Raw genomic sequence first — 27,988 nt, 5'->3', positions numbered from 1 at the left:
ATTAGATAAGGTTAATATTCTATTTCATTTATTTTCAAACACCATCTGGTATGGAGTATAGTTATTTATTCATTTATTTGCAATGCAACATATCTTAAAAGTAACTGTATAATTAATACTATATATATATATGTATATGCTCGGAAACGGACCCTTTAATTGGATTCAATAAAATATTCTTATTCTTATATATTCCTATTCTTATTCTGCAAACAATTTGAATGTCATTACGTTTTTTGTAAATGATTGAATTTCAAGAGTAACGTATCGACTAATGAGTTTACGATTTAATCTCCTGACTCTAAAAACAATATGAGAATAGAAGAAACTCAAGAGTTAATAAAAAAATTCTTGGTAATATATCGTGGACATTTTCATTAAAAAATATTTTTATTGAACATTATGAGTAATTTTCTTTTTTCCAATATTCTGTAAAATCCAACCTTTAGATCAATAACAAAAACATTTGTGGTGTTTACGTTACATCATATCAATTGTCCTATCTAATCTTATTTAGACTGAAACTCTGCCTTCAAATGTCTATTATAATTACAATGCTTGAGCAAACATTCAAACATAGCAAATTCTGCTAATCGTATGATCTATATGCAATTGGAAAATAACTTTAACCATTTTAAGTGTGTGTTACCGAAAAATGTAACAGTTCCTGACAAAGGCCAAATAACCATAATTATTGCAATATAAGTACTAGTATTAAAATACATCTACGGTAGATAAATAAGTCTTTCTATATACTACCCTGCAAAGGTGAAAATCTACAAACCATTGATAATTGTTACACATTGATTCTAAAACAAAGTTAGCAGTAAAAATCATTTAACATTCACAAAACTTTTGCAAGTTTAATAGATAAACAGAAATTCCAGTATAGCGCAGTTTGTAGAATACATTCTTATCAATTTCTTTTTGGTGTTAAAATGACTTGAGAAATCTGGTGTTCTTAATTTGTCTTTTACATAAAATATAATTTCTTATTAGGAGCTTTATAATTAATAGTTTGACTCTGATATGAATTTGTCAATAACACTAAAATAGTCAACAGTATATTTGTAACTTGACTTTACTATCAAAGGTATATAATAAAACATAGCATTTTTTTTTAATTAAGCATTTAATAGAATCCTTTTTCACTCCAGCATTTCATTAATATGCAAATAGGATTAAGAAAATCTTAAACACTTTCTGTCCGAAATTTGTGCTTTTATTTTAGCCCTATTTCCAATATTCAAAAAAAATTAACAATCGAAAATATCGTTATGGAGAGACAAATTTTAAAATGATTAGATTTATTAGTATGAACAACACAGATAAATATATCAAAACCAAATACGTTTTAAATTAAAATTCTGATAAAAAAAATGCGCCTTTCTGTGTAAACATAGCTTAAGTTAAACAGCTAAAATAAATATACAAATATGACGTTATTTTAAATCTTTTCGAATCGTAGAGAAGTAGTACTTCATCCTGGCAATATAAGTTCCATTGTTTATGCTCTCAGCAGTATACGGTACTGTATTTAACGCAAACAACTCTTTTGGAATTTTACTTAAATCAGTATAAACAACTTTGACACGCTCTATGTTAAATGAGTCATTCAAAAACTTGTCTTGTAAATGTTTAAAATCAATTTCTTCCTTAAATTTGTCTATTGTAAAATTGTCCGACACAAAAATAAATATATGACGACAGGGTTCCAGCATGTCTTTCAATTTGTCCTTGGAATTCATAGTTTTTCCAAGAAGTCTGATATGGATATTTTCATTTCCAAAGGATTGACTTAGGTGATTTCTATATTGCTCTGCATCATCTTTGTCTTTATCAATATTCAATATAGCAACATATAATTCCACAGACATGTTCCCTCTTACAACTCCTGCGAAACAGCAAAACTACATAACTATACACAGAAACAATCCATTAAATAATACATAATTTTTCAAATAAATAAAATGGTGACACCTAGGATGAATCGTATTGCACCTTTAGTTAATCTTAATACGTTATGGATGCCTGTCCTTCCGATTTATTTGCACGTGTTTACTTCTGTTTGTCACGGTCTTGAATCCCTGCTATTTACCAGAATAGTCGACTGGTAAATTTGCCGATTGTGACTTTTTCTCGATTGAGACATTTTTTCATGAGTGTGGATTCATATGGTATGTAATACATACATAACAGGAGACGCTTTGTAATATACCTGACTTGAGGTATAAAAGAAATAAAAAAAACCCACATTATTACATCATTTACTATTGGTTGTATTACAAACAAAAGAGGTTGATACAAACAACAGTTATATCAATAATAATTAAGACAAAAAAGTTGCAGAATATGCGAACTCAACATATTCAGATAAACAAGAGCTTACCCTGTCGACATATCTTGTCTCGTTCCTTTTGGAGTTCATGCGAATCCCTTACTTTTTGTTTTGTTAGTTGATTTGTAATTTTTAATGGGTTTATGAGATTTCAACATCGGTAAACTACTGTTGCCTCGAACATTATCTCAAAGATCAAATAGTGTGTTGGTCACACATAATTTTCCATGATACAAGCGTTTATCTTGTCTTGACATACGATCATACCTGTGAGATCAAGCACAACTTACCACAGTACCTTCATTATAGGCCAAAATACTTCAAACAATTATGACCCATGAATAGATTTTTTACTTAGATTAATCTTTAGCAATCTGTTTTTGACATGAGCGTTCTTGTTATGGTTTTAACCAGAAAGATGGTCTACCTTAGCAAATGCTTTTTTTGTATTTAGTTTCTTCTGTATATGTAACTTGTGTTTGCACTTTTCCCATTTGATATAGCAATGATTGTGTATAAAGAGTTTACGTGAAATGTCCGCTAGTTTAATTATGTAAAGAAAAAGATAAATATGGCTTGAAAATACTAACCATAAATAAGAAGATGTGGTATGAATATGTATTTATCTTAATCTGATAAATGAACTTTAAAGATAAATATCCAATTTTATCTAAACATAGTCTTAACATTACAATAAATCATTGCAAGACCTGTATGGACATCGTTCTGACAATCTCCTAACGGTAACTCTAATAATTTTCAGGCATTTAACTTTCAATCGACAATGTTCTGATGATTGACCTTAAGAAAATTCATTTATAAATATTTTGTGAAGGTAAATAGTACCTTAAGAACTGAAAATGCTGCGACGATCTTAATTTACCGAAATACCTCAGATGACTTTCGAATTCGTTGTTAAATGTAATGAGTGTAAGATCGAAACGCTGCTTCGATAAAAAAAAATATCTATCCACAAATGTACAGCGCTGTTTATTTTCTGAACTGCGTATCTAACTCAATTTGCTGAACAAATTTAGATACATATTTCAGCATATATAAATTTTTTTTCTACCAATTTCTTGAGGGTAATTTCTACCTAGGTATTTGGTTTTAGAATGCACATCAACTATCGGACTTGATGGCAAAGAACTTCTTCGCTGTTTGTTTTCCATGGACTGTTCATCTGAAATATAATGAAACTATTGAACTGCCTTTAAATGAATCTTTTCTCCGTAATTTTGAAATAAAAATGATAATTCATATCCTAAGTCTAAAAACCGTTAACAAACCACAAAATCCTTAAAGACTAGAGATTGGGAAAATCCAATGCTAAATGTAACACCGTAAAATAAGTGATTAAACATAATTTCCTTATTCTTTGTTCAGTCATTTACGATCGGACACAAACTGTCTCAGTTCAAAATCTGTTTATTTATATAAGATTTATAGATTGATTTTTTTCTTAAATTTACAATCTTAAGTAATAGATAATAGTCCATTTTGAATGTACAAACCTAGAAATATAAACCGAGCGAATCAACTCAAACAAGAAAGAGACTGAGTATGTCGATGGGGTTAGCGTTTTCTGCTATGCATTTATCACCATGACTCAGTGAAAATATCACAGTATGCAACAGTACACAATCGGTATACATGAAATAAGGAGATGTTGTGTGATTACAAATGAGGTAGATGTCAAACAAAGTCTTAAAGAAGCGGATTTAAACAACTACATGTCATCGTATGGCCTATGCATAGATCAGACAACCATTCGTGTTATTCAAGATAGAAATGCTTAACAAATGACAATCTACAGGTCAACATGTGGTCTTTTTCAAACAAACATGTGTTTACCTTGGTACTTGGTTTCATACTGCACATTAACATCTACATCTCTCCTGGATGGCAGCTGCTTTTTTGTCATTGACATCTCACCTAAAAGAATTAAAATTTTCTTGAAATAAATCTTTTCCGTTTATTATTTTCATGTTAATGTTTGTTACAAAAAAATGTTTATATATTTTCTCACGAAAGTAATCGTGTTTTGTTTCTTTTATACTTATAAAAAATAAGGAGTTGTGGTATGACTTGAAATGAGACAGAGGTCACAGGGCGTAGATGTTAGCGAATATTGGTCACCGTAGGACCTTCAACAATGAGCAAAACGGATACCGTACATCAAGCTATAAAAGGCCCCAAAATGACAAAATGGGTAACAATTCAAACGAGAAAACAAACGTTTAAACTTAGACCATAAACCAAAAACAAATATTGTAGACAACAATAAAAGAACTAGAAGCTTCTGACTTGGGAAAGGTACATAAAAATGTTTGAGAGCGCCACCATCCGCTTACCTGGAACGTGGTGTAACAAAACACCATAAGAAATTAATGTAAAAATCAATATTAAAAATCTAATAGTATTCGTAGTTACTGAAAGCTAGTAAAAAGCCAATTACAATAAATAAATATATCATGTATTCCTAGACTTAAATATCAATCAATACACGTCCTACGTATTTAGGATGAAGATGTCTAAAACTTTCTGCGAAAGCACGACATTATGTTATACCAAAAAACAAATATCGACTAGACGATATTCTAAGATCTTACCTCAGTGTAAAATTGATAATCTATTCAAAAGATCAAAAAGTTGAGACAGCCATACCAAGTTTTTTTTATCTATGTAAGAAGTATATAAATGTTAAATAAAATTGACTGTTGATGATTTTTAGGTTAGCGCAACTAACTGTGTGAGATTTTCTTATTGAAACGATTTGCATTAAAAAAAATGATGATCGAAATGTCAGAAAAGGATTTGTGAGCAGGTATACTGAATTACTATACAGTCTGAAACAAACTGGCATTTACTTGATAGTTATATCGCATTTATAATTTGAAAATAGTTTTAACTTCTCCGACTTTTAACAGTAAAATTCACTATCTGTTAACTACGGATAAGCATCATTCAAATACAGTTCAGACTTGATTAAGAGATAATTCAAATTAGCTAGAGAACGTTTCAGATTCAGGCAAAGTCAACTTAAGCTATACTTCAAAGTTAAGTTTGGATTATTGAGAATTGTTTAGTGCTTTCAGTGCGGGTAAGACATAAACTGAAATAAGGTTAGTAACATGTTTTAGGTCTTATCAAACAAAATAGTACCGCATTCTTCTTTTATTTCTGTTGTATTTACTACAGTAGTCTTTTCCATGTCATCTACAAAATTGCTTGACGTGCGTGTCACGTTTTCTTCTTGTTTGGGTTCATTTGTATCTTGCAATGGATGTCCTGCAATAATAGACAAAAGAAACATTCATTTAAAAACTCTCGGATCTATTTTATTTAATCATTCTTTTATTTCAACATAATCAGACGATTTTCTCTTATTATTTAAGTTCATATTAAAGCTCGTTTTAACCGCAATACTCATTTTGAAAATACTCTAATATATGTCTCCATGGTCAAAGTAAAAATACAGTTTTACAAAAGGAATGAAGTGTGACATCGTTTTACTTACTTTCTTCTTCGTCGCATGTTTGTGAATGGTTGCCTCCAGTGTTGCATCTAGATCTATAGCATTTGGTTATTACCTCTAAGTCAGAAAAAAGTAATAAAATAACAAACAAAACAAAAGCATAATTCCAAATAAAAACTATTTTATTTCCAACGTAATTATTCCAAAGTAAAAAAAACCCAATACTTATATGTTTGCATACATTCTTAAATGAAGTGATTTTATCATTTGATGATAAGAGTATCTGAGAGGCTTTGTAAATTGACCCCTTTAAAATGAATGAATTAATACTTGTACATTTTAAACGTAACAGACGCACTTGTAAGAGGGCACTGTTTCCTATGGTCATCATATATATTAACATGTAATTGGTAGTTATGCTAGTAATTTATAAGTAACCATTTTGTTTGTACAGTACCATATCTAATTAGATATAAGAAGATGTGGTATATGTTTGTATTATTGCTTTATGTAATGACGTATGCACATTGGTTCAACATATTTTATTATATTTGTTACATATACAGAAAACAAATGCTATCAATTAACTTACCTCTGATTTTAGAAAACCAATTGTTTACACCAGCAACGGCTCCTAAAGCTACACACCGAACCATGATTTACATATAAAATAAATGTTAGGAATACTTCATAACTATGATATAAGTATATAAGCTCGTACCTTGGTTTGTTAATAGTTTCATTTTAAAAACATTCATATTTAAGTAATATATATTTACGTTTATATAATTTCTTATAATATATAATATATTCTTGTATATTTACAGTCGATGTCAAATTCATACAAATCCTGTTCTTTTATTGGTTTAAAACCAATCATGTGTTTCCGTCATTTGTTTTTTTTTTTTAAATCTGTATGCAAACAACCCATTTATATGGAAACAACCCAAGATTATAGAATGCTCCGCCGAACTTATACATCATCACTATCTTGACACATTGTTGTTGTATTTCGTGCAACCATTTGTTTTATCAAATCGTAAATTCTTTTAATTTGAAGAAAGAAAATGACATTATGTATTATATTCGAATTATGAATAGAATATTGATATACAAGTGTAATAATAAATTACAAACCTAAAATACATGAAATATAGGTATATAAAATATTGAAATTTGATAATATTTGACGAAGTATCTACTTTGAAATCGACATCTTCTTTATCGTTGCAGAACTCTTAAGACTTATAAACATCAAACTATGTGAATATGGAGATTTTGCTAATTTTTCAATTTTCAAAACTTATCAAAACAACACTATTTAAATTTTTGTTGTTGATGAAATTCCGATTCACGCCACTAAAACAAAAATTTGTCTGCAAACCATGGATTCATTTCAGAGTTATGTTTAAGAGAGGGGCGAAAGATACCAGAGGGACACTCAAACTCATAAATCGAAAATAAACTGACAACGCCATGGCTAAAAAGAAAAAGACAAACAGACAAACAATAGTACACGAAACACAACATAGAAAACTTTAGACTTTATACTGTAATTTTGCAAATTTTTAGTAAAAACTAAAAAAAAAAATTTTAAACTTCTATCTATATACGAGAAGAAGTGGTGCGTTATTTGTGCTGCTGAGTATTTTCTTTATTAATATATCTTACATATAATGTTAATCAATTTTATTGGATAACACATTATCACGTGACATGAAATAATTTAGTTAACTGTCATTTAAATGCCAAGAAGGGCGAATAACCATAAACATTTACATCCAGCGATGAATAAACCTATTATTCATTGGTGTATAATACATTTATTTCCCGTGCCGGAGGGAGATATGAAAATTTTTTCACCCAAGAATATTCATATTTCACGAGGGCTCTGCCCGAGGGAAATATGATTTTTCGAGGGTGAGCAAATCTTCATATCTCCCGAGGCAAAGGGAAATGAATGTTTTATTCCACTGCCTATGCTTTGTTTACTATCAATACATTAAATATTATTTTGCATTCATTTTTTTTCTTATCCGCTTGTTTTTGTAAGTCAAACTAAACATGACATACCCATTGATAAACAGTTAGGATCAAAATTTAATTACAAGTCTTTTTGTTTTATCGTCCGAAATAGATTTGAACATGATAATGATTTTTGCTATCGCTATTTTAAGAAGAATACGAAGTTCAAAACGTTATGTACATTAACCGCGCGTAACGTCGCACGAAGTAATCCCGACATTTCAGAGGGGAATATGATCCTCAGAATGGAATATGAAGATTTGTTCAATGACACGTGGGATAGTCTCAACCAATCAAATATTGATTAAACTATCAATATGTTTAAACAGTGGAATAATACCTTTTGGCCGTCTTGATTTCTACACAAAGTTTTCCCCATCAAAATGACGTCAGATACGAAGCCCAGCGAGTGACGAATAGACAAGGACTATTTCACTTTAATAAAACAATTGTGGCCTCTTATAAGCGATGAATACCCACAATTCTTTCACTTCGGGCTGTGCTCTCAGGGGAAATAACTTTTTAGGGTTGGCAATTTTGGATATTAACAAATTTTACGGACCAAAACTGTATACTGTATTGACCAGTTTTAATTCAGTAACAAATGGAATATTTAATTGACGATTTTATTTTCGGATATTTGCATTGCTAGGTCACTCCTACGTATATTAAATTTGTAACCGATCATACTCGTAACATGTGTTGTTGTTTTGGATTTTTATTTAACGTAACGCCTAATCAATGGGAGTTGATATATACAGATATACTTACAAAAGCTAACCAGGCTGCTTAAAAGAATGCATATTAAAATGCCTATTACAGAGTTATTTGTATCTGAAAAAAAATGAATTATTTTTCTCAAAAATGACAAAATGTGTCAGTGCTGAATAGTTACTTAAAAAACATGAAAATTTACCTGTAAAGCATATACAAAACGAATGATTATAATCTATGATAGTTGTATTGGTCCATTTTCCACTTTTTAAACAAATAACTTCCCTTTGGCAATCGTTGACTGATTCTTACTGGACAAAATTGGCATGAGCATGATAGGTTGAAAGTAATGTATTGGTGTTTTAACAATTTTTTTGTGAAAAATATCTTCTGGAATCAAGGGTATTTAGCTTAACAACAAATTAGATGTAATTAAAAGATTCGAAAAACTTAAAGGTTACATACATTACACACAGATAAATTTGCTCTTTCCGCTAGCTCTCCGTTGTCAATAAAAGTTATGGCCCACCTAAGGGAGACAACTAAAAAAGGGATCTCTAATTAAAGGGTCGATTACGGGAATTGGTAAACAAACTATTGGGTTCAATATTTAAGTAATATATGTTTCACAGGTCTTAGAAATTAACAATGTTTCTTGAGCATCGTTTTCACTTTATCTTGAAGTCAATATTTGTTGTTGTACAAATGTGTAAAAAGAAGGTTTTGACCCCTTTAACTAGAATGTTAAAGAAAATTGTATATTTACTAAATTACATCTCTCAGATGGTCATATGATATAAGTCTGTCGAGTATCAGTATAAACCTTTTTGAAGTTTTTGTAGGCTTCAAACTTTTTACATTTAATGTAAAAACTATTCAAGGAAACCGGATTAAACTGAAAACAATTGCGAAAGATTGCCTCACTTTGAGATTTTTCCTGTAATATTCAGGCAATGGATTTACCAAAAAAGACAATGTGGTGAAAAATGTCTTATGATAATATGTTAATGTAATAAAGTATCTTTTTGGGGTAAGGCTTTGGGTCTTATTTAATTTTGCCAAAAACTATGAGTAAAATAACCAATTCAGGTCAAGTATATATACGTTTCAACCGTTTATGCCATTTAAGTGACATGTCTGTACTTAAGTGCACTATTTTGATCATCCTACTTATTTATCAATATAAATTGTATAATTCTTAAAGGCATATTTGCAAAACGTTTTTATTAATCTTGCATTTTCATGGACGAGAAAACGGTTCTTATCGTACCTCCTGCTTTGTAGTCTGTTTAATTTGCAATAATTAAATATATGTATCAATGAATAAATGAGAATAGAAAGTATGTTTGAACATTGAGATAAATTATTACCCTCTGGAAATGTTTCATCTGTTGGGTTGGATTCATTTCCTCGACTCATTCTAATGAAAAGATTAAAAAAAAAAACGTGTCATGATTTTGTGTCATGAATTTTAACATCATATGCATTCTCCTTCATTATTCAAATATTTCAATGTTTTCATTACTTAATTAAAAAACTTCCTGATTCATTATGCCCTTGTTCCTTTTACATATATTATCTGGTCGGCAAGGTTATAACTTGTGATCTCAACATTCTCTACAAGACATGTATAGACCGAATCATCTTAAAAACGAAGCACACATTAAAACACTAAAGGATTTTGTGTCGGATTTAGCCAGACAATGGGTAAGAGAGGCGGAAGATACCAAAGGGTATTCAAACTCATATGGAAGACAAAGTGACAAAAAACGAAAAACGCCGAAAAACAAACAATAATCTACAAAATATAACCCACAATACAAAACCGACCAAATTCCGAAGGTGATCATAGATGCTCCAACAGGGTTAGCAGAAAACATGAAAAGAAGACGAAGATAATTTTTATTATAGAATGGGTAATATTTGTGAGTTCGTTGAAAAGAACCAGAATTAAAATTCGTAAACGGTATATGAACACTCATTCTACGTCATTTGTCGAAGATCGAAATATTGCTAAGTACCTATCCTACCTCGATGACCAATGTATTATTTTCCTTGCAGACAAAGCACCCAAAATATTGTTTTTGTTTGTAAATCACATTATATTAACTACTAAAAAACAAAAAAAATATTCGCCTGCGACACTAATTCAACTTTCCTTCATGAAAAAGAAAGAACTAAGTAGACACGGAAAGAAGTAGAAGATACCAAATGGACAAACACAACCCACAAGTTTGATAAAAACAGACATCATCATAGCATTTCTTGAACAACACACATTTCAATTTTGTTTTTTCTTCTTAAATTACACAAGAAATTTATCAATTTGGTTGTATATCTGCTTTCCTTACATGTGGAAATTTATACATTTCCACTCTTCTGACCAGTGAACTTTCGGCTTTTATGAAACCCGTTATAAAAAACTGAAACTTAAACAATGTGAATCGTGGTATTTACAATTTCAAGAGTCTTATATTTCCTTTTTATTTGAACCTTTATTGTCCTCTGACAGTTTGTTTGTCTTACTATCAGTAATATTTTGTTGTTAGTTCTTTCGTCGTTTTTATTGGACTTGTGATTTTAGAATGCTCCTTGATATCTTCTTTCTCTTATTTTACATAATGATTTCCCTACAAGGACTATTAACACTAGCACAGAAACAACAACCAGAAAGGAACTAAAGTCATTTGGCCACTAGTGAATACTTGTCTCATTGACAATCATATGAGCTGCGTCGGATTGAAATCGACCTTATGCAAGTGCACGTATATACATGTACAAGACTTTGGTTGATTTTTTGGAACATTCAAATACGAAATAAAGACGAATGTTGGTCTGTTTGTAGGATTCTTATAACAACTCAATTTTCAAACAGTTACAGGCTTTCCGTAGAGATTTGTTTAACCCAAAATAGGTAAACAGATGTATTGATATTCATTTGCATAAGTTCGAATTCTATCCGTCGCAGTTCATGTGTCATCGTACGGTCTTCAACAATGAGCAAATCCCAAACCGTTTAGTCAGATGTAAAAGACCTTAAAGTGTGAAATACTTCAAACGGAAAAAAAAACACAAAAAAACGACTGTCTAAAAAGTATAGTGAGTATACCGTCAAATGATTGGTATTTGGACTAAACATGCTCGTCTTGTCATTGCAGATGTACTCCTTTACTGCTCTGAATAATATTTGATTGCTTAATGTCATTACAATCTAACGGTAATCATGTTCATGTAGTTTGTAACAATACATACGGCTACTTAGACTACGAATTTACTGTAAGTAATCCAGACTTTCATCTCACCAATAATATTTATAAACCTTAACTTACTCTTATTAAATCGAATGTTAAAACTGAAAGTGGTCCTTTTAGTCCCTTAGGTGACTGGGGAATAAAAAAAAATGGTCACTTCAGGTCTTCTTCCGACCGGCAGTAAAACCCATGCAAAAGAGGGGCGTCCGTTTTGCTGTGCAGGATGTACAAGTACGCAACTAAGTCCGATCAGAATGGGGACGTTAAATCCGATGCCTCATGTAGAGAGAGTACCACGCTCTCTGCACGTTAAGAACCCTTGCAGCAACTGTTTGAGGGGTCCGTAGGTGGCCTGTTGCAAGGCAAAATTGTTTTTCCCTATCCAATTTACCCTCATTTTCCAGTTGCAGTCTAAATTTCCCCGACCTTCATCCCGGACGGCCTTTATTACAAGACCTACCTATGGTATTTATTGTTAATTTGTTCTCGTCCTGAAAATGCATGAAATATTTGCCACTTGACGTTAAGCAACCAACAATCAATATATCTCCGAATTGTTTATTTCGTTTCCTTGATTTTGAGGCTCCTTCTAGTAAAATTTGGACTTCTCAGTTAGGTTGATATGCCTATTTTAACTAGTATTACATCATTATACTCTTGTTTGTTCATACATATATAGATATAAGAAGATGTAGTATGAGTGCCAATGAGACAACTTTCCATCCAAGTCAAAATTTATAAAAGTAAACCAATATAGGTCAAAGTACGGTCTTCAACACGGAGCCTTGGCTCACACCGAACAGCAAGCTATAACGGGCCCCAAAATATGTCTGGTATTTTTCAAGAGGAATGTTTATTCGCTGATTCATTGTTTGAAGCAACACTATTTCGTTTCTTTGGTTTTTGCTGTATCGAAATTTTGAACACATTTATTCTTGGCATAACTAAAGTTCTTGTATAGCTGTTTGGTATATGACGTTCCTATTATCATTATCAACATTTAATTCTTAAGGCTTTTTTTCAGTCACTGCGAGTTTTCTGTAAATGCAAACAAGGATTTTTTACTCATAATGTTTTACTGGTATTCCTGTTCAAATGATATCGGAATTGTTGAGGTAAGTGCTTTTCCAGTTCTGACGTTTTTATGATCTATCGTGTACCCTTTTGTCATGTCACTGTTCCATATTAGAAGTTTCTTTCTTATTGTTGGATGTATAAATACCCTGCCACGTCCGATCTGTGTTTTTGTTAGATGTTTTAATTTTCTGCTTTGTATCGATCTGATGAGTTAGGCTCTTTTCAACTGATTTTTATAGTTTGTTCTTATGTTTTACTGTTAAACCACTGTCCCAGGTTAGAGGAGGGTTAGGCGCCAGCAAACAAGTTTAACCCCGCTAGATTCTATAGATGCCTGTCCAAAGTCATGAGCCCGTAGTTCGGTGGTTCTCGTTGATTCATGTCTGTCATATTTGTTTTTCGTAAATTGTTCTGTTATAGATGAGGCCGTTAGTTTTCTCAATTGAATTGTTTCATATTTTTCATGTCGGGGCCTTTTAAAACCGACTATTCGGTATGGGTTTTGCTCATTGTTGAAAGCCGTACGGTTGCCTATCATTGCTTACATCCGCTTCATTTGAAATTTAGTGAACAGTTGTCTCATTGGCAATAATACCACATCTTATTTTTATCTAAAAGGAAAAAAGGTTGGAATTTATCAAACATGCACAAAAAAAAAACTCATGAGTGTTTTGTCTTTGTTTGGTGTCGATGTTTGTTGATCATTTATTAAAATTTTCTTTGATTATCTCTAATTAACAACATTTTTAATACGTATTATAGCTTGACACAGTTTAAGGCATCTGTCTTTCAATGAAAATCTTCTATTTTTTGTATCGATGAATTGTTGTGTCGGTATCGATAACGCATCATTTCTTTTTCTTTAAAAGGTGATAATTGACCCATGCGTTATATGGATTTAACCTTAAACCTTAAGGGAATTTCCAAATATAAACGTTTCAGTTTAATTTGAATGCTTGCTAACCAATTTTACCTGTGTTCAACAAGAATTTGGCAACTATGATTGGTCTTCAGGTATCTGACTTTTTTAATACACACGTAGTCTACAAAACAAAAAATAAACATTAAGTTGTATTGAATAAAGTCTAAAATATCCTACTGACTGACACGAAATATTTTTGAATTATAAAGTTTGAGGATATTTTAAATAAAGGCAACAGTAGTATACCGCTGTTCGAAACTCATAAATCGATAGAGATAAAAACAAATCCGGGTTACAAACTAAAACTAAGGGAAACGCATCAAATATAAGAGGAGAACAACGAAACAACAAAAACACAACATTAAAATGTAACACACACAGAAACGAACTATAATATAACAATGGCCATTTTCCTGACTTAGTACAGGACATTTTAAGAAAAAAATGGTGGGTTGAACCTGGTTTTGTGGCATGCCAAACCTCCCGCTTTTATGGCAACGTCAAACACAACACCAAAACGACAACATCACATGACAGGACCACAATACAAATAAATGGGAGAACATATAGGACAAAGAAACACACGAATAATAGCTAACAAAAGGTACTATGCTTAAAATTCAATACGCCAGACGTGCGTCTCGTCCACACAAGACCAACCAGTGACGCTCAGATGAAAAAAGTTTGAAAGCCAAAACAAGTACAAAGCTGAAGAGCACCGAGGACCAAAACTTCCGAAAAGTTGCGCCTAACACGGCCAGGGTTTTCTGCCTGGGACAAGAACATCCTTATTATTTAGAATAATTTATAATTTTGCAAACAGTAAATTTTTTAAAATGACTATATAATAGATATACATGATAAAACCGAAGTGGGGACTAACTACAGAATAAAAACGAATACATTACATAACACAACTTAATCCAACACATAAAAATACACAGCCGAGTTAGCCAAAGCCTCAACGCACAAAGTGACGTCACATTTGAAATTCTAAAAAACACACAAAGTGACGTCACATTTGAATTTGTAAAAATATTTTCCAAAAATAAGATAGGATTATGATTGATTCAAGATTAGATTTGTAATACTGACATTACATTTATTAATAACAATGAAAATTACAATACTTATTAATATCAAATTGTGTTGTTAGTAATTAGATAATTAATTGTATTATCTAGCTATGTCGGTGTTTCTTCTGAATCAAACTGTAAACCAAATATATCATATAAATTTCGTTGAACCAAACTAAAATCTAATAAATGAAGGCAATTAGACAATAGGTAAGGAGCATGTTTCAGTATTCGTGTAAGTTCAGTGTCAACTATATTTATTGATGTCCTGAATAATTTTTAAAAAATGGTGACTATGTTGATCACCCTTTTCTATTAAATATCAATAAAGAGCACGGATATCGCCATATTTCTTGTCTTTCTTTTTTTCAATTGCAAGGTGTTGTCAGTTGAGAAAAGGAAAAAAGAGATGATTTGTTTTGCCTGTTGTCAATTTCCCATTCTGATGTATCAATATTCCAGCCGTTGCTGAATACGGAGTGTATACGTCCAAGTTGGTTGATATGATATGCAAACAGTTCCTTTATTTTGGGTTGCTGCTTTAAAACTTATAGAAATTGTCAATAATTTTGGACAGTAAAATGTACCACATCAACCACAAACACTCAATTTCTCCAAAAAATAAAATTACGAACAAATACAGTCAAAGAACAAGCAAAATTAGGTCCAGTTAGCCTGGCAATATTTTCCGACTTCCAAAGTAAATGGAATCAGCATTTCAGTATATAAGAATAAAAAAGAAACAGTTTTTACTTTTGTTCTTAACTAAACATAAGTCAATTGTAATTATTTACAGATATCCATTGAATAGCGAATCCAGAGGTTGTAGTTGATGTTTGTTTTAAGATATGCCTATTATAGTCCAACCGACAATTACCATACATCACCCCCACGTTCTATTTTTGGACATGTTTGTCATATCCTTACTCTTTATTAAAGAAGTTAGCAATTAGAGAACATGTTCAAACTCAGGTTAGGTGCTTATCCAGAATTTGACGTCATTAGCTATTTATCATGCAAACAGACATGTATTTCGGCTAGGCATAAAATAATCCTTATCGCTTTCTAAACATATTGAGGGATTCTCATTTGAGTATTATCTTACAATCCTCTCATTGGGTTTTGATGTTCCCGAGTAATGCAAATACGGGATAAAGTACATTAGTTCGTGAAACAAAATCTTTAGGCACGTAACAGAGCCCAAAGTAAATCGATTTGATTGTATTTCATTCCAAGCTATTTTCCTTGTTCCTGGATACACATCTTGATTTATGAGGTACCTTACTTTGGATTACATTAGTTGCTTAAGTGTAGATTTTTTCGATCTACAAGTATTTATCAGTTATGAAGGTATGCATAGGTAATTAATAGCACTAGTAAATTCACGACGGGTGCCACATGTGGAGCAGGATCTGCTTTCCCTTTCGGAGCACCTGAGATCACCCACAGTTTTTGGTGGGGTTCCTGTTGCTTAGTCTTTAGTTTTCTATGTTGTGTTTTGTGTATTGTTTGTCTGCTTGTCTTTTTCTTTTATAGCCATGGCGTTGTCAGTTTTTTTTTTCGACTTATGAGTTTGTATGTCCTTCTGGTATCTTTCGCATATCTTGTTCAGTCATGTTTAGTTTTTCAGTCAATTTTCAGACTACTGTTATCTCCAAAGTGTTCAGGCAATTTACTGAAATTCCGAAAAGACTTAATTATTTTTTTTTTGTCTTTTAAGAGCTGCTCAGATCAAAATGATCGCTTCAAATTAAAATTGGTTTACTAGTGTAGGCTTCTTGTTTGGCTGATATAAGATTTTGAATCCCATTGTATTGCTCTTTTAACACTGAAGAAGAAGGATTACAGTAATAAACATTATTTTTTGACAGTACAACAGACCAAACCAACCACCAAAACTGACTCATTCGATTAATGAGGAAGGAGTTCTGATTTTGGTTCTACGATATTTCATCGATGTCTTACCTTTCGTTTTTACATACTTAAAGTGAGATGCGTCTTTATAATTTGTTGTTTCCCTGTCATAATATTATTTCTTCCAATTGTTTTTGATAACTATTTTGTTTCAATAGCTTAAAAAATGTAACCTCCTGTAAAAAGCAGACGTATTCTCCAGACTTGTCTGGTTTATTTGATCGGAAGAGAGGAGCAGTCTACACAACCTCCTTCAATTTAAAAAAGGACAGCCTTTTACGACGGAGTTGAAGGATCAAGTATTTACTTCCAGTTAACTTTTAACCCATATGCGCTGTCAAGACACTAAACATTTACATCAAACGGTAAACAATTACAGATAACGCAATAGACAAGTAATGCAGCATTCCTTGTCATAAATGTGTTCATGTAAAAGCATTTTGATTTTGTGAAAGTTCAATATTATATATGATCAAATCACAAGTTCTTTCTGGTTTGAGTTCTTTTTGAAGATTTTTTAGTGACACAAAAAATATAAAATTCAAGTTTTACCCAACAATATGTGCACATCTTGAGTAAATAGTCTTTTGATTTCGCTTGTTATTTACCTTTATCCCCACTATTGATGACATTAAGACACAATTACGTGCTTTTTCATAAAACAATTTAAGGGTTTGCTCTTTTGAGTCATACATACCAGTTTTAAACCTCAACGACTAAGCTTGTTATTTCTGCATCAAAGTTATTTTTGAGGGAATAAGAACATACAATAGTTCCTATATGTTTATATTTACTAGGAGCAATTAAGAGCTTGCAAGACTTTATTACTTTGTAAAAATATATTACCAGGGGATAGTCTTGATCCGTTTGGACATTCCATCAATTTACATGTACAGTTCTCTCCTTTTGGTTTACAATTACATCTATCAGCAGGCATATTCACGTATGTGTATCCTTTGAGGTAATCACAGCGACAAGTTCGGTCTTTATCTGTCGATCCATTGGTAGATATTACTTGGCCAATACCGTTGCATGTTGATTTCATTAAGGCACACCCACACTGTGTGTTAGATTTGTATGGTATAGGTTGAAATGTATCTTCTGGACAATCAGCATTATTAATATTACCAGATTGATGATCAATCACTGGCATGTATCCTAAAATAAACAAGTTTGTTTCGTTATTGTGCATATGATTACAGATAAAAAAAAAATGTGTTAGAGATACGTTAATTCCATTGCTGAATGTAAATGTATCTCTTTTGTTATGTATTTATTGACGAAAGTAATCAGTAATAGTTACAATTACTTTCTCAAAATAGTTTAGTTATTACCATAATGGAAACGTGATGTATTCTTATTTAAGTTTTCATACAAATTTTACCCAAAACTTTATTAAAATGCCATACATAAGTGATATTTGTCTAGAAGTGAAGATTGATTTAAACATTGGACAGTTTCGTACAATTTGCATTGGGATAAAGTATAAATGCTCTCAATTGAATACATGTATGAATTTACCTGCAAAACAAAAGTTTACACAGGTATCTTCAGGATTTTTTTTTTTATATTAATTTATTTCAGAAACATCGAAATAAAAAAGGTAATTTGGGACGAAAGGAGTTTGCTTTGAAATTAATTGAATAATATAAGTTTTTTTTCAAAATACGTGTTATTACTAATATATAATAAGTAAATAATAAGTAACAGTGTGCTATTTCCATAACTATATTTTTCTTTAAGATTTTTGTTTTGATCATGTGTTTTTTTTTATTTTGGTGTATGGAGTTAATTTCAAATCTTTAGTCGGCTTTGTTGAAAAACTATTCTCATCTACAAAGGGCGGTATAAATCTTTTAATGCTATTTTTCACATCTAAATGTTTAATGTTTATTTTTTATCGTGCATTGTAAGATGACCGTCCATTTCATGGACGTTTATCGCGTATCTTTTACTTAATGAGTTCATGGACACAAAATGCTTAAAAACATCGGTTGGCAACAATATAAATCATAATATTATAGTTTAGCAACTTTTTTTCACATTCTGTGATATATCTGATATATATCCCTGAAATAGCAGGTTTTTGTTTAGTAATGGCAATATTGCTTTCTTTTGAATATACCTTTTTTGCTTGACGTGTGAATTTTTTTACAATTTTAGGAAACCATACACTCAGGCTACCACTTTTATCAAAAATTTGAGTTATAGATTTCCATGACATGAACTTTATAAGCTTTCGAGTGGCAGATAAAAAGATGCAATGGTACGTCCCACTTTGTCTAATAAAATTTCTTTATTTCTTAAAAGGGCAATACAAAAAACATCTTCATTTCCTCTGCTTTACATTGATATTTGTGAATCAATAAATTAAAAGACATGTAAAAGATCAAAGTAAAATATGCTATAATTGATATGTAAAAATACCTTGTTCAATCGTATGCACACGAAAACATTTTTCAACATAAGTTCCATCAAACGGACTCCATATATAATGGTATCGTAATGGCAAATGGCAAGGGTATTTGCCAGCTCTTTGTAATATCTCTGTTTCATTTATGCAATCTTCTAGTTTTACGCTTGACTTTTCAATACATTCAAAGCATAATGTAGATATCTACAATATTATTGACCTTGGATAATTATACATTCAGCGGTTCAAAATAAGACACAAAAAAAAACATTATTCGAGTGCTAGATTACATGCATGAATAATATTTTAGCATACAAAATTTTGAGGACCTACTTGTCTTAAGATACACATTTTTACTGACATTCCATTTATTGTATTGTTTTCGAGACCAACACTATTCGAGTCTCTTGACAATAATATTTAAAAAAAAAATTTATCTTTGAAAAGTTTTATCGTATTTATACATCCGTGATGAACGTTATTCCGGAAAAAACCTTTGGATTTTGATATTCACTATATATATAAGTCCTATATTTCCTTGTGCATTCAAGGTAGTTCGAAGAATATAATTTTCCTATGTTGTATAAACTCCCGCTACATAAACGATTGTCGTTTTTATTTTTACTTTTTTTAATGTTGTATTTTATATTCATCGGTTTGGCAATTGGGTGATTCCCGGATCTATCCGACCTTTGAATTGAAGATTCAATGTAGTACATATACAACAAGACTTCATCGGTACTGACATTGATTTTGTTAATGAATTACAAAACAGCTAAAGATGAATTACTATTTAGTTATAAACACTTATTGTCTTATATCCTGTCGGTACATGTATTTTGGCATTGCACAAGTTCATGTTTTCTCAGACTGTTTTTGACATCTTTATCCTTAATCCCTTGGATGTGCACTGTTTGATATTTTTGTCTGAGAAAACATCATTTATTGATTAGTTGTAGTTGAATTTGAAATAGAATTCAGTATGCATGTGGATTTAGATTGTTTTTAATGTGTGTGCTCATAGCTGATATGATGGGACAAGCCCTTTCAAACTTATTTTTACCGTTTGTTTTTATGTTGTGATGTAACACCACTTTAGCAGGTAAGGGGGAAGGATTTAGCGCTCACAAAAATATTTAAACCCGCCACATTGTGTATAGGCCTGTCCCATGACAGGGGCCTTTAAATCAGTGATTGTCTTTTATTCCTTTCTGCCACGTTTGTTTTTCATATGTTGTTTTAACGTGGAAGATGCAGTCGGTTTTTCTCTTTTGAATTGTTTCACATTTTTGCATTATAATCTTGTTTTGAATCAAGTAAAACATTAGATTCATATTTTGAGATAATATATGGGTATATTATTGACACAGTTAAAGCTTTTAATTATTCAGAAGATAATATTTTCGATTAAAATTGTTAATTGTTAATTGTAGACATGTCAGTTTTGTTAATCTACTGATTGAGATTAAAAAGATGGAGGCTTATGAACCTTCAAAAACCTCGTATAACTGTGTTCAGCCAGGAACTTCGTCAGTTATCGTGTGTCATATCTTTATGTTTTTCGTTATTTGCAGAACTGAGTGTTAATGGCAGATATGTGATTGGTTCTGTTAAATTCATTCACAATTGATATAGAAATAAGATGATTTTTGTTGTTGTCAAAACACCTATTTAAAAAGTTAATATCCTCTAATTGTCTTTTATTTGTCGTTGATAAACACTTTTCGCAACGTCAATAATAGAATTTGAAAGAAACATGTATTAAAACAGTAACGATATAATACTGATATTAATTGCATAAAAAATGTTTGTACAGTCAATGCAGAATTTTCTACTAAAATAGAATGGTTGTGGTGTTATTCATATGCTTTGACAAGCCGAAATAAAAACACTCTAATTTCGTACATACTTTACTAGCATTTCAATTTAATATGTTATCCGTAGAAAAGAAATATTGTAGATATGTACTCACCAAAAGATAGTTAGTAATATAATGAACACCCATCTGAAAAATAATTTTAAAAAAGTTAGATATTAATGTTTAGTTAAAATTGCCCATAACTATTATTCACGATTCATTTTGCTCAATTTTACCAAAATACTTTTATAAAAATTAATACTTTTATTGTTATGTTTAACTTCCACATTCTGACGGAACGTGGCTGTGAATTATACAACCCGCAAAACCAAACGGATGCCCCACTTTGACTCGAATTTTACTGCCGGTCGGAAGAAGACCAAGGAATCAACATATTTCTATACCCTAGTTTATGATATTTTTTCCAGAAGCAATTACTTGGGCAGAGATGGGGTGTGGTGCTTATAGCCAAAAGTTCGTTTTTATTCTTCATTAGAATTTTTATAGATAAAACGTTTTTTACTTTTCGACCTAAATTAAAATAATCCATGCAATTTCTTAGTTCTGTCTAAAGAATGTACGTAAATAAGTATTTGTTTTTAAAGGAGAACAATTTCCCTCAGTAGCGGTTGTGTATTGTGATTATTTTCCTATATCATAATGAGCACTTAAATGTCATTTCTCAAAAATTGTGGCAAATAACGTGTTATTTTCACATTTGATGCAACTCCCTGTGCCATGATGTTATCATATAGATAAAGGGGATATGCAGTTCTGAGTCAAGGAAATTTCACGTAATTTTCATTGCTTTTTTATTGGTAATTTTGACTGTCCATTTTCTTTGTGAGCAATAAGTCTGGACTATTCAATTTTTTTTTGAAACTATTATGTAACATGGACATACATGATTCTTTCAGTTGCATGATGAAAGGTTTATACCATAGACGTTTAATCTAATGAATTATTTAAAAGTCGACGAAGAACAATGCATCTTTTTTCATAATCAAATTTGAGCACACGGGTTTTGTGTTTAATTGAACACATTCTTTCTGCATAAGGGTCCTTAACAATTAGAGAAATGAACATATTCTTTTCTTCCTTGGAACTCATTTTTATATTTGGTTTGTCAGTACATGTATGCGTTTATATTTTTTTCTTTCGAAGTATACATTTTTCAAAAAAAGAGGCGGAAGATACCAAAGAGTCGTCAAACTCAGAAGTCGAAAACGAGCTGAAAACGCCATGTAAATAATTGAAATCGTAATGAAACAAAACTGAAAACTTACTCGAATGGCGTAGAAAAGAAGATCTGTAATAAACGCTATGGGACAGCAACCAAGGAACGAATAACAGAAAAGATATTTATTGCATTGATTCAAAAACATATGTTCTCATCAGAGTTCATATCCTGATACTTCCAATGTGTCTTTTATGGGTGGATTTTACATATATAAATAAAAGCATATAATAAAAAAAGCAAAATGAGGTTGTTAAATTTGATGTATGCCTTTTTGTGCTTCTTTGTGACATTTGTTTGTGTTTATAGTGATTATGATGATAACACAATGTTGACTGCTGTAAGCCTATATTTGACATTTTTACCTATTGTGTCTGTTTGTTTTGTTCACGCATCGTTGTTAATATAATGGAATTTGATGCGACTGTCATACAAGTAAGAGGCTTAGCTAACTATAAAACCAGGTTCAATCCACCATTTTCTACTTTCTACTTAAAAAAATGCCTGTACCAAGTCAGGAATATGTCAGTTATCCATTCCTTTGATATGTTTGAGCTTTAATTTTTGCGATTTGATTAGGGACTTTCCTTTTTGAATTTTCCTCGGAGTTCAGTATTTTTGTGATTTTACTTTTTTTTTGTATATTGAATACTAATCCTAAGATGATTTTATAATTTACGACTCAATTTATATAAATCTTTGGAAAGTATAGCTTGCAATTTTGTGACATGCCCTATTTACAAAAAAATCGGGTATCTTGACAAAATTTCAGGTGTGTTGTGTTCAGTATATCAGATAGTTTTACATACTAACAACGATTTGTTTTCGCGGTTTTTGATCTTTGAATACAGAACAGTCGTATGATCTTTAAATGAACCAATTCTGTCCTTTTCTCGATTGTGAGATTTTGACGGAGTGTGATTAACATGACGGGCGATTCATGCATAGAATGAAGAAGATGCTTACCCTGTCGAAGTAACCGGTCTTTTCTCCTTTCGGAGTTCATGTGATTCCCTCCGTTTTTGTTTCTAACCTTAACTTGTATCTATTAATGGATTTAAGAGATTTGAATATTCATTAACCAATGTAGCCTCCAATTAAATGTCATGTATGTTGCATATTTATTTAAATTTGCAAAGAAATTATAGAATTTAATCTTTTCAATTAGATGCAACAGAAATTTGAATCTCAAAATTCCATGCAGAATATACAAATCCAACTTAAATAAAACTTGAGTAAATCGTATTTCGTATGAAATACAAAAGGAACGAGACTGGGTACATCAGCAGGATTCGCTCCTCCTGATATGCATGTATCAACCGCAATACAAATTCAACTCTCAATCAAAATGTCACAATTAGTAGTGAATAGGAAATATGGGTAAATTATAGATCAGACGACTATTCTGGTTGAAGACATAAGTAGGTGGTTTTTAAGACCTGCAAAAAATATACCCTGTGTAGGATGGAAAATACTGTTGGTGCTTTAACAAAAAAATCACGTGATTGTGTTTATAAATTTGATGACCCGTTACCATAAAATATTACTTTTCATTTTACATTTTACATTTTTCTAATTTTTAACGCCCATGTTATTTGTTCCAATCGTAAACCATCACATTTGCGAATAAATCCTAATTTGTTTTATTTTAAAATCTATTACACATAAGGCATACACAGTTAAGAGTTTTCTCTATTGTATTTATAGTTTTATAATTCAGTAATTTCAAAGAGTCCTGTTAATTCTGCTTTTACATATTTAACATACTGTCAACATTAACGTTGTTGAAATTTAGAGGAATTTCAATATTAGAAAATCTTAATGTTGTTCCGTGCGATACAATTTGAAAATTCTACAAAAAATGCATTAGCTTAAAATGTTATATAGTCCAACATAATACTATTCAAGGGAATTTTTTGTAAAATATTGTCCATTCAAAGTGTTTTACTAAATCAAAATGTGTCATCAATCAATCAAAACTGCAATATTTGCCATGTTTAAGATTTAAATTTCTCGAAAATTTCAGACAGAGGACGAAATATTATTTTAATGACAAAATATACACAAAAACCTTAAACACTCACCTGTATTTAGCCCTTAAGACATTCTGATTGATAAACCCTGCCTTGCCAGACCTGTTGGCGGTCCTTCTGCGTTCACACTATTTACTTCAGTGCCTTTGTTGTCAATAACATGAAAAATAGATACATTATTTTGCAAAGAAAATTGATTTAAACAATGAAGCACTTACTGTAGTGAATTTGAATCATTTTGCAATTTACACAATACATTAGTATATTCCATGTTGATGTATCAGACACACATTTATTTCACATCGGATTTTTACTTCTAATGTGCCATACAGGTATAATTAATGAATCAAAAGTTGCTTACAGTTCCGGTGCATATATGTCTTTCAAAAAGACTCTTCTAGCTTTTGCAATAGTTTTTATGCGTTCTAGTTTCTGATATTTCATATTTGAAATTGTTTGTACGTGTCATTTCTCTACGTAACAGTCTCTTGTTTTATATTTTGGTATGATGAGTTTCGTTAGCATGGTTAGGGACGTTCACATTTACTTATACATTATATAACAAGGTTTAAACAACTTACACGAATCCATGGGTAATAGAATAAGTAATGTTTTATAATTACAAAATTACAAAAGAGATACTTTCAAGTTTCAAATTTTTATATTCAATTCCGGCAGCGCCTGCATAGCACATGATGTACATATATATCTCAGTTGATTCGAGTTTCCTATCGCGATTTTCTTGATACCGGGTTGATTGTAACAAGGAAGCCATTAGTTTTAAATGGTAAAATTGAAGCCATCATATAGAACGTTTTGCGGACGCCATCATTTTTTTGATTGACAGCTATGGAATATCTGTGTCACAGACGACTATGGATATGCCTCACTTGTTGTGGCCATAATCCTGACATCTATTACACGATTGCGACATCACCAAATGCTAGTTATTATAAATTTTGCTCTTGTCATGTTTAACACTACGGGCACCACTTGCGTTTGTTGTAGTTTTCAGTGTGATATTCTACTTTTCTCATCACTTGGCGTCCGTCGTCCGTCGTCGTCGTTAACTTTTACAAAAATCTTCTCCTCTGAAACTACTGGGCCAAATTTAACCAAACTTGGCCACAATCATCATTGCGGTATCTAGTTTAAAAAATGTGTCCTATGACTCCGCCTGCCAACCAAGATGACCGACGTGGCTAAAAATAGAACATAGGGGTAAAATGCAAGTTTTGTCTATTAATTTGAAAACCTTTATAAATAGAGAAAATCTGATGGAGTAAAAATGTTCCGAATGTTGAGCTCTTCCAATTGTCCATATACGTCAAAACTGTCAGACAACTTCTTATAGGAGTAATTGCCATTGAATGACAAATTTTACCATTTTTTTTCTTTTTTTCCTATTGTCTTGAAAACTATGATAAAAAGAGAGAAACTTTAAATTGGAAAAATGATCAGCAAGACAAGTTCCACATATAAGTCGTCATGGTCGAAATCGTCAGTAAACTTCTTTAGTATTAGAGTTATTGTCCTTTGATGACGTTTTTCCAATGTTTTGCTTTTTTGCCTTATATATTAAAAATTATAATAGATAGATAGAAACTTAAATAAGCCAAAAATGATCAGCAAGACAAGATCTACAATTAAAACAATTTCGAAGAAATCGTCCGATGACTCCTTATTGGCGTTATTGCCATTTAATGACTATCTTTACCATTTGTTTTGCGTTTTGCCTAATATGATAAAAATTATAATAGATAAATAGAAACTTTAAATCACAATAATGATCAGCAAGGTAAGATTTAATAACAAGTTAAATTTTGCCGATATAGTTAGTAGACTGTCACTCTTTATAGGAGTGATGGCCCTTAAATAAGGATTTTTTTTACCTTCTTTTGTGTTTTGAGCAAAAAATAAAGAAGATAGAGAGAAACTAAACAGACTAACTGATCAGTAATACAAGATCAATAAAACAGAGATTTCTTTCATGAATTCTATTCTCGTCTACAATGTTGGAGAGTGTCCTTTGTTAAATATGCACACAGACCAAGGTGAGCGACACAGGCTCTTTAGAGCCTCTAGTTTTATTTTTCAGTGACCATTCGAGTCTTTTGAAGTCGAAGCGCGCTTCTGGCTTACTAAATTATAAGCCTGATATCTATGAAGAATTTTGCCAGAACCTGGTCGATACCACTGCTGCTGGACGTTTCGTTCCTGATGGTACATGTATCACAAGGTAGTAGACAGCGTAAGTTTGCTGACATGATTATCACCGAAAATGTAATTTTTCTGTACATTTACCGTTTAAATATATGTTTTCTATCATCAGATGTAGATTGCCTTAGCAAGATTGTAACAAATTTTTATTTATGATGCTTTATCAAATGATATATTTGAAACACGGGTTCTAACAGAAGTAACAAGACTACAGTTATTAGTGGAGCATAAACTGTTGAATCTTCGAGAGTACCTAAGTTGACCTTGTTCTACTTGTTTTCATGCAAATCCGGTACTGTATTATATCGTATCACCGGTTTTGGATTCATCAACATATTTCAACAGGAATAAATCGACTGGTTTATCTTGTGTTACAAGATATGGTTATTACGTAATCACTAGTTAGGCATAGGTGTTTGATTGTTTTCATGCTGCTTTTTTTCTGTAAAGTTATCAAGATTACATTAGCATAAATGGAAAATATAGTATCGCGTGTATCTATGTAGGTGGAATCTTTCCATATGCTACATTATACACTGACAGGCAGATAATTTTACTATACGTCGTCATTATATTTCAGTTATAACCAACAAACGATAAAATAAGAATAAACGTCAGCCTTTTAACTCAAAACGAAACTAAAAATTTATATATTTATTAAATATTATTAAGTAAAAATGAAATGTAAATAACATGATAGAACGTATCTAATGTTAGTGACAGAAAGTGATAGTATATTTAAATTAAACCGTTATGGCCTTTTTCATATGAATGTTCTTACCCGGGGTATACTGAGTCATCTGTATATATTTTTATGTGAAGTTATTTAAAGTTAAATACCAAGAAACATTTACTTTCGTTCTCAATTAAATTAAAAAAAATACTTTAAAACCTTCTAAAAATGTGTTCTGCATTATGTATTTTGTAACATAAATATAAACGTGTCAATGTATTGTTTAATTTGAACTGGTGACCAATTATAATATTAAAGTTATACATACTTTTGTATCAAATCTACAATTTTAAACAATATGAATTGATCATTTATCAAGATTACATCAACATAAATACAAAATATGTAATAGCATGAGCATCTATGCAGGTAGAATCTTTCCATATGCTACCTTATACAGGCAAATAATTTTACTATACGTCGTCATTATATTTCATTTTCAACCAAATAACTGTAAACAAATTGGGCAAACTTCCGTCCTTTGGAAATTAGAAAACGAAACTACAAATTATATATATTTATGAAATGTATAAGTTCAAATGAAAAGTAAATAACTTGATAGATTGAATATAATATTAGTGATAGTGCTAGTATTTGTGTTTATATATACCTTAATGGTACTTTCTTATTTGGTTCTGAATATTCTTACCCCTGGGTATATGCATTGCATCGTCTGTTTATTCATATATTTATATATAT

At 31.2% G+C, this 27,988-nt stretch overlaps 1 protein-coding gene across 6 annotated transcripts; it reads right to left on the bottom strand.

The window, feature by feature from the left end:
- Positions 1–49: 49 nt before the first annotated feature.
- LOC127737900 (uncharacterized) lies at positions 50–27,988 on the bottom strand. Of its 6 annotated transcripts, none has more exons than XM_052248863.1 (14): positions 27,900–27,988; positions 24,388–24,480; positions 21,181–21,213; positions 19,223–19,412; positions 17,642–17,953; positions 13,857–13,926; positions 9,926–9,975; positions 8,613–8,675; positions 6,409–6,456; positions 5,859–5,933; positions 5,504–5,629; positions 4,193–4,273; positions 3,435–3,521; positions 50–1,894 (listed from the first exon to the last, which is right to left on the bottom strand). In XM_052248863.1, exons 3-14 carry the CDS (start codon positions 21,211–21,213, stop codon positions 1,443–1,445), a joined length of 1,587 nt encoding a protein of 528 aa, XP_052104823.1. In that variant the 5' UTR covers positions 24,388–24,480; positions 27,900–27,988; the 3' UTR covers positions 50–1,442. The 6 variants fall into 6 exon arrangements, with proteins under 6 accessions (XP_052104823.1, XP_052104827.1, XP_052104824.1 ...); XM_052248867.1 differs by lacking the exon at positions 27,900–27,988 and adding an exon at positions 27,558–27,570; XM_052248864.1 differs by lacking the exon at positions 27,900–27,988 and adding an exon at positions 27,338–27,428.

This window comes from Mytilus californianus, unplaced genomic scaffold (assembly GCF_021869535.1).
Source record: "Mytilus californianus isolate M0D057914Y unplaced genomic scaffold, xbMytCali1.0.p SCAF_4, whole genome shotgun sequence".
Lineage (NCBI taxonomy): Eukaryota > Metazoa > Mollusca > Bivalvia > Mytilida > Mytilidae > Mytilus > Mytilus californianus.
The sequence above is the reverse complement of the archived record's forward strand: the minus strand, read 5'-3'. Positions and strand labels throughout refer to the sequence as shown.